At 41.1% G+C, this 13,434-nt stretch overlaps 2 protein-coding genes across 3 annotated transcripts; both read left to right on the forward strand.

Moving 5' to 3' along the window:
* Positions 1-1,223: 1,223 nt before the first annotated feature.
* LOC148324721 (peroxidasin homolog) lies at positions 1,224-6,059 on the forward strand. Its single transcript, XM_088313423.1, has 8 exons — positions 1,224-1,403; positions 2,077-2,115; positions 3,396-3,698; positions 4,193-4,495; positions 4,561-4,824; positions 4,896-4,937; positions 5,441-5,519; positions 5,681-6,059. Exons 1-8 carry the CDS (start codon positions 1,373-1,375, stop codon positions 5,829-5,831), a joined length of 1,212 nt encoding a protein of 403 aa, XP_088169549.1. The 5' UTR covers positions 1,224-1,372; the 3' UTR covers positions 5,832-6,059.
* A 1,119-nt stretch (positions 6,060-7,178) lies between these two features.
* LOC148324722 (GTPase IMAP family member 8-like) lies at positions 7,179-13,203 on the forward strand. 2 transcript variants are annotated; one of them, XM_088312974.1, is made up of 7 exons: positions 7,179-7,406; positions 8,416-9,123; positions 9,294-9,977; positions 10,101-10,871; positions 10,948-11,082; positions 11,668-11,706; positions 11,998-13,203. In XM_088312974.1, the coding sequence occupies exons 1-7, from the start codon at positions 7,391-7,393 to the stop codon at positions 12,141-12,143; spliced, it is 2,499 nt and encodes an 832-aa protein (XP_088169100.1). In that variant the 5' UTR covers positions 7,179-7,390; the 3' UTR covers positions 12,144-13,203. The 2 variants fall into 2 exon arrangements, with proteins under 2 accessions (XP_088169100.1, XP_088169101.1); XM_088312975.1 differs by lacking the exon at positions 11,668-11,706 and having other exon boundaries at positions 7,180-7,406.
* The last annotated feature ends 231 nt before the right edge of the window (positions 13,204-13,434 follow it).

Genomic DNA, 13,434 nt, shown 5'->3' on the forward strand with positions numbered 1-13,434 from the left:
CAAAAAACAAAACAAAAAAAAAAAACACTTTCTAACATGTTAAAGCTGTTTATATGACCCGACAGTAGAATATTATTAAAACGATCCTTGCAAAAAAAAAAAATCAGTCCTGTCAGGCCCCGTTGTACTGCTGTATTTTTATTTTCCAATTTTGTATTTATTTTCTAGAAAATTATTTTATCTTTAATTAATCTATTTTCAATATATAATTAAATTATTGTTGTATTGCACTCTAATCTCGTTGCACATTGAGTACAATGACAATAAAGGGCATTCTGATTCTGATATGGTAAAATATTTTAATTGGGCATTGAAAATTATGCAAATTATTTTTATGTAATTATTACAAAGTTAACTGAGTTAAAATATTTAACTGCGTTAAAAAATATAAATCACTCTCGAGTTAACATTTTAATTAAAAAAAAAAACTTTCCCAAAAGGCGACACAAAAATCTGGATTCTACTAATACCCCAGAATTTAAATCTGATTTTCAGATAATCTTGGTGTGCGGTGTGTTAATGAAGTGGCTGGATTTTACAAGCTGTTGTTTTTGGGATATTATATTAATACATTGCTATTACTGTACGAAGGCAAAGTGTTAGCTACAATGTTGTAGTTAGCATACGGCTAATTGCTAATCGCTAGTTTATTATTGTTGGTGTTGAAGTGAATGGAAACCAACTATGGGAAAAACTTGATAGAAATGTAAAACTTTGATTCATGTTATGTATGTCAGTTAAAAAAATAATAATGTCGATTACTAATTGATAACCTTTCCACAAGGTGCGATAAAAAATTTGTCCCATATGGATCATTTAATAATTTAAGCATACAAGCAAACATTTGGTTTAATGGGGCTTGCAGGACATAAAACAGGAAATATAGTGGACAACAAGGGTTAAAAAAAAAGCTTGGTAAACATTGGAAGGACTCCAGGTCTATGTGTGAATGTGAGTAAAATTAGCAAGTCTGCCTCAGAGTGTTTGAATCTCAGGCCAAGTCTTTTCCCGCTGCACTTCCTCTCTCCTTCCAAAACTATGCCTGTAAGTTGAATTAAATTATTGGTTAAAGAAAGTTTATAAAGCAGTTTAGAGGATCTTTAACGCCCACACGCATCTTTAACCTTGTGTTTTTTTTCTTTTAAATTGACGCTCCGCCTGTTTACTGTTTGTCACAGGAAGGAAACGTCTCCACCAAGATGACCATCGCTATCTGCTCTGACTACCCACTGTCATTGCCTTCAGTCTTATGTCCGCACCTCCAAAAATTCAACACGTGAGACTGAAAACACAAATATTTTTATGATCAAATACAATATCCCCAAATATTTTACTTTTTGCTTGTGCAAAAGATCACAAAGCGTGGGGCGAAATGAACATCATCCTCATTTCTTCATTGCTGGGTGAGTAAATTAACAGATGCAACTTTTTTTGGAGTAACTTTTATGGTACACACGTATAGCATCTCAGAAAGAATACATTGTGCTAGTCTGCAAGCATTTATTTGTAGTCTGTGTTCAGCCTTCAAACTAGTTGCTGCCCAAAAGGTGTGTGTGTGCATCTGCGTGTGTGTAAGTGTGTGTGAGAGAGAGAGGAAAACACAGCACATTCCCTGCGCTCCCATGCCGACAACTAGTCCGCGTAAAAGATTCAGTAAGGAGTGAGAGGCTGTCCTGTGTTACATCACATGTGTAAAAGGCTCACAAGAATCACTACAACCGTGCGCCCGCGTGTGTGTTTGTGTGTGTGTGTGTGCGTGTGTGTCTGTGACTGGTCCAGACTTGTGAAGCCCTGCAAAGGAAAGCTTGCATAAGATAAAAGCAATTTTCAGGGCTTTCACGGCACTTGGGAATTCATTTATTTAATTTATTTTTCTGTTATTTTCCAATATTTGGTCTTTTTGGGCTCTTTGACATCAAGGCTGATGAGATCATGCATGTTTTGGGGGACCCACAAGTAGAGGAACACCGATTGCAACATCTAAACTGCCTCTGGTGTATATTTTACTTTTGATTAACCGAGCATTGTGAGCACGTGATGCGGGTCTGTGTGTAAAATAAGTTTCCTTTATTTCAGGCCTAGCAGTATTTATACTCCTTGTTGCAGCCTCTGAAGGTAAGCACAGTTACAAGTAGAATCTCCTTTAAAAGAGTCATGAGACATGTGGATAAGTCAATGAACGAATAAAATAGACATGATTTAATTAGAAAATATTCCAATATCCAGTAGGTTAGTTTGCGGAATATGAAATTGATATGACCTTTCTCGGCCACCGTAATTACATCATGATTGAATGCTCTATGCCATTTCATTGTGCTGTAACTGCTGTGTCCGCCTTTACCACTAGGGGCAGTGTATTAGTGTACAGCCGTGCATACAAACAAGAAAGAATAGACTTGTACTATTGATGTAAGTGACTAGTTAATATGCCATTTTAATCATTACTCGTCGAGGTTAACAAATATATAAACCTCACAGAATTGTTTTATTATTTGTCTAAATGTTTGACACCACCGTTCGTGTTAAAATATGCAGCGTTTCTAAACCGCGACTGTCGATGCTAATCATTAGCATGTCAAAAGTGGCCTACATTGTTAGCATTAAGGTAAGCGGACCGTCCAATGGCAAAGCTTTGTTGTTTTAAACACGACGTGTCATATGTATTTTTAAATTTCGTGAGAAAATAAACTTCAACTGGGATTGACAATAAACAGTTTGAAGCCTCTATTCGCTTAAATGTTCTATTTTTTCCAAACTCCACCTCGAAGTGGTGAGGCGTTTGTGTAAACCACTCGTCCACCTTGCCGCCTTTTTATACTTACAATTTTCTATATAATAGTTGCTATATTGTGAAAGTTTAAACAGCAATTTAAGTGAGTTGAATGGAGTTCACTGCCACCATGCCGCACTTGAATCTCAAGTTTACGCTTACAAGGTTGGAAAATCGATAAAGAAAATCAAAAATATTTTTTCTTACTTCCCAATAACCAGCAGAGAATCAAAAGTACACTTAGCTGGACGTTTTCTATGGGCATTAATGATGATTTATGGGGACTTAAAATTGCATGATTGTTAATCACTGTGAACTTAGAATGTGGGGGAGTTCTAACCCTCAATTCTGCATCCCTTAGTCCCAATGGCGTTAATCGCAGTAATGAATTTTAATGAGCATTGACCTCACTTGGTTTAGGGACTAGTGATAAAATAAACCTAAGTAAAAATGTGTTCTAAAATTTATTTAACTAACCTGGGAATTGTCCAACCTTCAATATTCTCCAAATTACCCAGCACAGCAGTTCTCCACCCCTTTGCATCCCTTTTAGACTGACATTAGCATTAAGTGTGAAGGATCTCTCAGCATTTGTCATTAAAACCCAATCAAATTTGTAATCCAGAGGACTCGAAGGTCAGCGTGACCGTGTGGCCGCCGGGGGCGAAGGTCTTCATCGGGGACTGTGTGCTGCTGCGGTGCACGGTGGAGTCCAACTCCACTTTGGCGTGGAGCTACAGCTGGTTCCGGAATGAGCCCCGCACCACCCGGACGGGGAAGAACCCCCGACACCTGCTCTCTGGCCGCAGCTACTTCATCACCGCTGTGATGAGGGAGGATGCCGGCAGGTACTGGTGCCAGGCCGAGTGCTGCATCAGTAACACCACTGTGGTGCTTCTAAGCAGGCCAGTTACATTGAGTGTGTCAGGTGAGGAAAACTTTGTTGTTCGGTAATGCTGCTCCATCTCGCAGTCGACTGTACGTACACATATACATATATTAATAAAAAAAACATTTCCCACTCTGGAATATGTCTATTGACTTGATGCACATTTGAAGGACTTCCCCCATACTGGCCACTCCCAGTTTACCGTCCTAACCACTAGGAGGCGCCATATAACTATAAAATCCACCCATTTACCAATTTTGAATGGTGCTTGTCTTTATTAGGATGGCGCAATCACACATGTCGACAGTTTAACCATTCACACATTTTCATTTGCGGGGGAAACATTCATCACCTGCTGATGTAGAGTCCACATCTCCAGCTTACTGAGCTATCAAGTACATACTGTTGACCTTTTTCCTTTGACGTAGTCCCATTCTCAGCTACTAGCTGTTTTTGTGCTTAGCCATGCCTAAAAGAAAAAAAATCCTTTTCCGTATTTGACCAACTTTTTTAGTTTATTTTTTGTGCCACAGAGCTGCCTCCACCCTCACTGACTCTGACCCCAAGCACCCGGCACATTTTCGAAGGGGAGACCTTTACCTTACAGTGCCCTGAAACCCTGACTAACTCCTCTGCTTGGGCCCTGAGGCAAACATCTACCAGCCACTTCATAAGGACCGCCGACTCCAAGACGGGTGCATGCGCATCACCAGGCAGCGTTGTCAATCCAAGCAGATCTAGCACCTGTGTCGTCTCTGCTGCGAGGGGGCGCAGTGGGCTCTACTGGTGCGAGGGCGCCGAAGGCCGCAGCAACGCGGTCCACATCACCGTCACCTGTGAGTCTTCAGAAGGATGTCAACACGGTGTGATGTCATTTTCCTGACTTGATTTTGTCCCACAGCTGGTCCGCTCATCATGAGGACCCCCGCCTTCTCTGTTCCCCACGGGGGCAGCGTGGTCTTAGCATGTCGTTACCGGGAAGTCAACCACACAAAGACTACCTTCTTCAAGAACGGCATTGAAATGTCCACCTCCGGTTTTCCTGGTCAAGGCACAGAAATAAAACTAACCATTGAGAATGTGAGTGAGGCGCACGAAGGCTTTTACAAGTGTGCGTCACAGGACGGAAAGCTGGAGAGTCCACAGAGCTGGTTAGCCGTAAGAAGTAAGACATCGTCAGTGTTCCATTGTCTTTCTTTTCAATTGTTCAGTGGTGATGTTTTCTAATTGTTTCAGGCAACCAATTATCTGCGGAGGTGTCAGCTGGCTCCACTTCGGGTAAACTCATTTTCTATATGTCACCAAGCTCGTTTTGTATGACGGGAATGTGATATCTCAAGGCTTTGAACTCCAAAAATGCAGACAAATAACCTCAAATTAATTGTTCAAGGATCATCTCAAAGGAACAGTTCTAGAAGTTGACTGGGCGTATGTGTGTGCCACAGCCAAAAGGGATGTTTGACTTTTCATCTTTGCCCACCAGTATTTTGTACTCCAACGTCATTCCAGAACACAGTAAAACAAATACTGCATTTACCATTAGGCGCATTTTAAAGTCCCAAATATCCGCATGAGCTAGCATGCGCTGCTAGCATGCGCCTGCTAGCATGCGCGAGCTAACAGGCGCGAGATAGCAGACGCGAGCTAGCATGCTAACATGCGCCTCGTAGTGCGGCGCGCCAAGTCTAAGAATTAAATACAGAAATAGCACCCTCAACTGGTGCTGCACCCTTTGATACAGCGCGTCTTTTGGCCGTAAAAATACGGTATTCTTTTTACAGGCTCCTGGATTTGGGTCATTGTTTCGTGCATTCTCATGGTCTTCATCCCACTTGCTATCTTGCTAATTCATCACTTCAGGTTAGTGGGATTTTAAAAAATATCATCTTTTACTTTCACTTTTACAGGACATCCTCGGTTTCTGACGTTTTACAGGGCGTCCCCACCTATAGTGTATGTCTATATAAAACAACCAGCTCCCGTCAGGAGTCTCACTGATCCTTTTAACGATTCTTGTGTAGGTACAAGATGCTTTTCACACGCAGCTGTTGGACAGTTTCTGGAGCGGAAACCCCCGCAGCTGTTCTCCCTGCCACCAAGCAGGATGTAACGGAGGTACAGTGGGATTTGTCCTGGATGGAGATGTCCAACCTGCTGTATCCGGGCAAATAAAGGTTCCCACTCTCCAATATCATGGACGTGTTGCTTGGCACATTACAATACAGTATGGTATCGTATCTGTAGCGATACTCTATTTGATTATTCTACACGTTTTTCCACATGCAGCTGGACACTTATTTAAATGAATTCAATTCCTCCAGTTGTGTATCTAGTGTATTCCGGTAGGCTTTGAGTGTTTTTTCATGTAGAATAAATAGTTTTTTATTCTTTTGTCTGCAACTATAGCTGCTTCATTTGTATTTGGCCCCTTCCAAGCTCACTCATCCACAGTTCAATATTTTTTACTCAGTATAATGCCTGCTTTGACTGCTTGTCAATTGCCGTGTGTTTTGCCATAGGCAACATAAACTTCATACTGTGCAATGTAGATAGATCATGACCCCCTGTCGGGTGCGCTAGCAGAGAGCCACCTCTAGTTTCTCTGTCCTATCGTTAATTTCATGCTCATACCCCCCAAAGATCATAAAAGTTTGCCATCAATATCCAAAAAGTTTATTGAATGCCAGGATTCGGGTCTTTAACTGGGACACAAACAGTCCAACATGCTGCAATTCTGGAGAAAGGACCCCGCAAATATCACAGTCATCGGAAGAATGAAGTTCGGTGAAACTTTTTTCTAGCCTAGGTGGCTAAAAACCCACTCAGGTCAGGAACACATACGAGACACACTTAACTGGGAATCTTCATTAGCTCTTAATCAGGATGATCCATGGTTGTTAACTTAGCAGTTCACCCAGCTCAGGTAAGGAGTGTTTCTATCAAGTATTTCCACTGCACGCCGTTTTTGGCATGCCTTAATTTTTTTTCGCTTTTGTTGATGTTGTGGCGTCCAACTTAAATTACGCCACGGCGGGCTCAGACAAGGGGGGTGGAAAACATTGATGACGCGCATCCAACTGGCTTGACTGTCTATGGCGGCACGTCCATCGCGGAAGCAAATGACAGGCACTTACTTGTCTGTCGCGCTCTTTGGCTGCTCTTGCTTTGTCTCTCTTTTTATCCGCAACAAGAGTTGGCCAAAGAGCGCGACAGACAAGTAAGTGCCTGTCATTTGCTTCCGCGATGGACGCGCCGCCATAGACAGTCAAGCCAGTTGGATGCGCGTCATCAATATTTTCCACCCCCCTTGTCTGAGCCCGCCGTGGCGTAATTTAAGTTGGACGCCACAACAATTGTCAGCAAAAGGTTTCTTCCCCTTGCTCACCCCACCACACGATCCAAACCAAACAACCACTACCCACAGGTGAGTGCAACTACTAATAAGAGAAGACCACTCCCCCCCTGTGACATCACCAATCACCATAGAAGCGGAGGGTGTGCACGCTTGGCATGCATCGCAACAAAAGAAAACCACCCAACACTGTACGGCTCCTACAGTTGACATGAAATAAAACATCTTGTGTTAAACCTGTTCGACCACTTTTGCTAACAATGATGGGAAACACTCATTAGTCATCCATCAAAACTCATTCAACTCATAACTCGTCTTGTACTTCTTACTTACAATTTGTTCCTGGCAAAGAAGAGAGCGATCAGAGGACAGAAACAGCATGTCAGACCAGCAGGGTGAGTACAATGAATATGAACTTGTCAACATGGTGTTCATGTTTTATTATTGGAGTTAAGTTTGCCGTCTGTAAGTGCAGGGAAAAAGTGTCATATTTGCCTGGTTATGTTTTGATTTTGTGGTGTTCACTGCAAAAAAGTGAAATCTTAAATAAGATAATTTCTGAAATCTAACCTAAATTCGCTTATTTTGCTTTGATAAGTTATGTTTGCTTTAAACAAAATTGTCAGACGAGATCATTGTGCTTGTTTAAAGATACTTCATTATCTTATTTGAACTTACTCTTGGCATTGAGTGTTAACAGCAACTTTTAAGTACTGTGAGGCTGAAAACAAACTCAACATTTTGAGATGACTGACCAACAATCAAAGTAACTAAAGTGGGCTTTCATGAATCGAATTTTCTTTTTGTAAGATCTTGCATAATCTAGTAATACGATAAATGAAAAACACAAAAACAATTGGAAGGAAACCCACGCAGGCACGGCGGGGAGAACATGCAAACTCCACAAAGGAATGCCGCAGCCAGAATCGAACCCACGACCTCTGCACTGTGAGGCCATCGTGCTAACCAGTCGCCCACCGTGCTGCCTTAATTTTGCTTATTTTAAGTATTATTTTTTCATATTTCAATATATTTCTTTGCTTAAAATTTCCACTGGAATTTTTGCATTGAAACCGATGCCACCAACAAACCAGTTCAACTGGATCTTCGCATAGATGACTTGTTTTGTTATTTCCGCCAGAATGAACGACAGTAAACCCTGGCTCCTTGTTGGAATTTATTAATCCTTATATGGTTGAATCTCTGCTCAGTTTATCTACATTATCAGTTTTCTTTCTTGACTCTTATTTTTAGGTAATGCAAATCAATTAAATAATTGAAAATAATCAGGGAAATTAAATTGTTGTTTACATTGAATCTGAGCTTTTTATAACAATCATGCTTTCATAACTCTGCTTTATCGTCCGAGGATCAGCTACAACACCAAGTATTTTTACTTTCCAGGCGAAAAAGAGATTCCTGAGAGAAGACTAGTAGTGATCGGTGGTCGACGGGATGGTAAAAGTTCATCAGCAAACACCATACTGAGAAAAGTACGGTTCGAATCTGGTCGAATCCGAACAACTCAGTCCGAAGCCAGACATGAAATAGTGGAGGGCCGGAAACTGGTGGTGGTTGACGGTCCGGGATGGAAGATTTCTGATTCTCTCAGCGAGATTCCAGAACGTGACAAGCAACAATTTAAGCTCAACCCCTCCAAGTGTCCACCTGGCCCGCATGCCTTCCTCCTTGTCATACCCACAGATTGCAGCTTCTCCTCCAAACGGAGAAAGAGTGTACAAGAACACATGAAGCTACTGGGGGATCAGGTGTGGAACTATACGATGGTACTATTCACCTTTGGAGACTATCTGGGGAGCAAGACCATTGAGGAGCACATTGAAAGTGAGGGTGACGCGCTCACCTGGCTGATAGGGAAGTGTCAGAATAGGTACCACATGTTCAATAACAAGGACACGAGGAACTCATCTCAGGTCATTCATCTGATGGAGAAGATTGACAATATGGTACATGAAAATGGCAACCGCTTCTACAAGTTAGACAATCACATGGTCCACACCATTAAGAAGCAAGAAGAAGTGGCTCAGAAGGCCAAAGAGAGATTGAGCCGGGCCTTAGAACAAAGACAGAAAATGGAAATGATCGTTTCAGGTAAGCATAGCTCGAGCAAAAACACAGTCGGTAGTTTTTGCTATCCAAAAGCTACACTACACTTTTGTTGTGACTCTTTTAGTTTCTCATCGGCAGCAGGGAAATTTATAACCACACATATGGTCTTCTTCAAGTCGATCTCTTGTTTTTTTTTCTCCTGACAACACTAGAAATGGAACCCATCCAAAAACTTCGGATTGTTCTCCTGGGTAGCTGCTATGTTGGGAAAACCTCTGTAGGGAACACCATCTTGGGAATCAGAGAAGGGAAAGAACCAACAAAGCTTTCTCAGGTCCAGCAGGGCTTAGTGGGCAGTACTGAAGTAACAGTTGTGGATACGCCGGGTTGGCATAAAGGCTTCTCCGCGTGCGAATCACCAGAAATGATCAAGGATGAGGTACTGCACAGCTTGTTCAAGTGCCTCCCTGGGCCCGATGTCTTCTTGCTGGTGATCGACGCAGATGCCTCGTTCAACGCCACGCACCTGGATGCAGCCACCACTCACGTGGAGCTGTTCGGGGAGGGTGTGTGGAAACACACAATGGTGGTGTTCACCCGAGGAGACTGGCTGGGCTCACGTAGCATTGAAGAATACATTGAGGGCGAGGGAAAAGCCCTGCAGTGTCTGGTGGAGCGATGCGGTAACAGATATCACGTCCTGGACAACATGAACGAAGACGACAGTTGTCAGGTTGACGAGCTACTGGAGAAAATCACTCTGACTCTGGCAGGGAATGGATGGGAACATTTTACACCCAATCAGGAGATGCTGCAAGCCCTGATTGAAAAAGAAAAACGAGTGGCAAACGCCGCCCGATTGAGAAGTCAAGTCAAGACCACCAGAGCACTGAAAGGTACAATGTCTCATGAGTTTAGAAATGGGTCAAATTTGGGATCAAATTATTGATTTGCTAATCGGTACTGTCTGCTGCATGACGTGTAATTTTCTGACCGTACAATTTTTTTTCACCTCGTAGGTGCTGCCAAAGAATTGAACGAGCTGCGAATTTTGATACTCGGTGAAAAGATGTCAGGAAAGACAACAGCAGCAAATTGTGTCTTGCAGAGCAGCGTGTTCTCTACCCAACCGAATGATGGGTGTATAGCCGGGCAGGCACAGATCGCTGGCAGGCGAGTCACAGTGGTCGATACCCCTGGCTGGAACAGTGAACCCCAATGCAGCCGAGAACAGGACCGAGAAATAGTCTGTGGTCTGACCCTCAGTCCTCACGGGGTCGACGCCGTCCTGATTGTGATTTCCTTGGATTTGAAATTCAACCAGTCCAGTCAGGACACACTGGAGGATCATATCAAGCTGTTTGGGGACAGCATCTGGAACCATACAATGGTTCTGTTCACAAACGTGGACACGTTGGGAGACAGATCCCTGGAGGAGTATATCGAGAGGGAACCTGAAGAACTGAAATGGCTGGTAGACAAGTGTGGAAACAAATACCACTGTTTGAATGTCACCCAGAATACCAATTTTAGACAGAACGCTGAGCTGTTTAAGAAGATCGAGGACATGTCTGCAAAGAATCAGGGCCGTCTCTTCTGCCCCGACATGAAAGATATCTACCTGAGGATTGATGAAAAGTTCCAGAAGAGGAAACTCAAACATACTATTCAAAATATCATAGAAAAGACGTTAAGGTGCCGAGAGCTGGAGCTGTTCAAAGATTACAAGGATAAGCTCGTGAAGCTGCAACAAGACATAAATGAGATTGTTCCCTCTCCTTTGGTACTGAGTAAGTAGTATTACCAGTAAATTCTACGCTTGATCGTCCGAATATTCCTTGTTTTTCATGTTTGCTTTTCATAAAGGCACAGGTGGCAAGGGCAAGACAAAGAAGAAATCTGTACTGTTAGATATCGAACAACAGATTGAAGAGCTGAATAGGAACATCATGAAGTCAATGCATCAACAACGGAGCAGCATGGACATCGTGGTCCCTAGTCGTACGTAAACATGTCTCATTGTGTGGGTGTTAGCATTTGAGCCCTTTCAAAATGATACCTGACCACAGGCTAAAATGTGAAATCTTTATTGTTCGGCTTTTCTGTTTTCTGTCTGCTAACACAACAACTGTTAGCTGGTTAGCATTTGAGGTATTTTCTTTTTCAAACAGTAGCTGACTACAGGGTACAATGTAAAATCTGTAGGCTATCCATCTGCTTCAGCGCTTTTTCAATTCAGTTCGCCAACTTGCTACATGTTAGCAACATAATAGTTTGTATATGAGCTCATCTATTCAAAGTCTTTACTGACCACGAGAAAAAGAAATTTATAACGCATACTGATCTGCCTATGTATTTTTCTGTTCCCAGGATGCTATTTTGCTAAACTGTACTGTGTTGCCATTGTTAGCATTCCAGCTGTTAATATGTTAACATTGAATTTATTTATTAAAAGGAAAAGAAAAAAAACATTTCAAATTGACAGTGCGGAAAATGCAGAAACGTATGTTGATTATGATTCATTTCCTGGTTTGGCCGGTCACATGTCCCATATTTGGCAAATATGTTGATTGTTGTTTTTGGCAGAAATCCGACACTACTACAGTAATCAGAAAATATTTGCTGGTAAGAGGCTGAAATTCAGAGGATTTGAACAATTTAAAATTAAACAATGTCTTTTAAATGCTTAGTTGATTATGAAAATATTTAGCAATTTGATTATCGATGAGTTGTTTTTAATCAAATATTGGTCGCACTGCTATTATAATTTCTGTTACACAATGTGACAATTTTAATAGTCTTCTTTTAGTGTTTACCATGATAATTTACATGTTGTTAAATCATTACCTCTAATACAGTATCAGTCAAATGTATCACCAACGCTTGCCCACTCAAATGTTACGTCTTCATTTGCAGTGAGTGAATCGCCTCAACACATGGATAAAGTTCTGGAATGGCTGTCTACTCTTCAAGTCAGCAGAAATGAAGATGCCAACCTGTCGCTCAACTTTTCAGAATCATCGGGATACAGATCACAAGTTCTTTTTCTACCAGATGACTGAGCTGTATCATGTCGTCGGTGTACCAATCAGGGAAAAGGCTCTTCGTTCTTTTTGCTTTCACATTGCACGTGGATTTGGAGTTCAGTACGATGCACTACGATGAAAGAGTTGTGAGCACATCTGCTGCGTCTTCCGGCTTCTTTCCATATTCCCAAAACCTGCTTCTTAGGTTAATTGAAAACTCTGACTTGTCTGAAGTGTGAATGTGCATGTGAATAGTTGCTTGTCTATATGTGCCATGCCTTTAGCTACTGACCAACAACAACAAAAAATATCTTAAGTATTTAGGTTGTTTTTTTTTATTCGCTGCTTTTTTTTTTTGATAAGCATATAAAGAAATTGTGTCGGATGCTAAAACACAGATTTCAGTTGTATCAGAAACTCTCTCACAATAGAGGCATCAAAAATGCATTAGCTTCATCCAATTGTATCTCATACTGTCCTAAAGCATTTAAAATACGTTGGTATATTCTCACAAAACACAAGATGATAAACTTTAAATCTATTGTTCACAGATCTCACAATGTTTGTTAATTTTATGCTCTGGACTAAAGGTGGAAATTACTTCTCTGTTAAGCGACTCTTCACTTTTGCTATTGAGAAATGTATGTTCACATGATAAAAATTAAATAATTTCTTACTGTTGAGTTAAAAAGTTAGTACTAGAAGTTTTACTGACAACAGGAGTTATCATTGGTGGAAAATAACCTAGGCTGGGTTGATTCATACATAATGAATATGTTCATTTCATGTGAAAATGTGACATGCAAGATGTAAGGACCATTTTGAAATTTTTGAAATGTTATATGTTAAAAAATTTTAAATTAATCAAGCACAAGCAGCAGAATCCCCTCATCACATTCAGACAAGCAACCTCTAAGTTGGCCATTTCGTTAAATGATAGCTGTTACTTGAGGATCTTTAATCAGCTCTTTATAGTTGCTTGGCACAAAGACGCCACAAGAGAGCGTCAAAGCACCGTTTTTATATTTTGCATTGGTTTTTGTAATGTATGCCTTCGTCACAAAAATCTGATAATATATATTCTCGTGTCACTTGACTTCATGCACACGTGACTTGTTTTGACATAATTTTGGAGATTCAAAAGCATTGGGACACAACCATAATGTTGGAATCATATACTTTGCCATAAGATGAAGACTCAAGAGGATAATATAGGTACGTGACAATAAAAACAACTTTTTTTTTTAAATCAGAAAGATCACTGTCAACAAATATCTTGGAAAAAATAAAATGATGTTTAGACTTTGGTCAACACCTTAAGAACTAA

The sequence above is a fragment of the Idiotropiscis lumnitzeri genome, chromosome 13 (genome assembly GCF_059441095.1).
Source record: "Idiotropiscis lumnitzeri isolate Australia: NSW breed Sydney's pygmy pipehorse chromosome 13, RoL_Ilum_1.0, whole genome shotgun sequence".
Taxonomy (NCBI): domain Eukaryota; kingdom Metazoa; phylum Chordata; class Actinopteri; order Syngnathiformes; family Syngnathidae; genus Idiotropiscis; species Idiotropiscis lumnitzeri.

Excerpts from the sequence above, each read along its gene's own strand:
- LOC148324721 (XM_088313423.1), top strand. The coding sequence starts at position 1,373 with ATGAACATCATCCTCATTTCTTCATTGCTGG. Across the intron at positions 1,404-2,076 it reads CCTCATTTCTTCATTGCTGG|GCCTAGCAGTATTTATACTC; the intron begins GTGAGTAAATTA and ends CCTTTATTTCAG. Across the intron at positions 3,699-4,192 it reads AGTTACATTGAGTGTGTCAG|AGCTGCCTCCACCCTCACTG; the intron begins GTGAGGAAAACT and ends TTTGTGCCACAG.
- LOC148324722 (XM_088312974.1), top strand. Across the intron at positions 9,124-9,293 it reads AATGGAAATGATCGTTTCAG|AAATGGAACCCATCCAAAAA; the intron begins GTAAGCATAGCT and ends TGACAACACTAG. Across the intron at positions 10,872-10,947 it reads TCCCTCTCCTTTGGTACTGA|GCACAGGTGGCAAGGGCAAG; the intron begins GTAAGTAGTATT and ends CTTTTCATAAAG.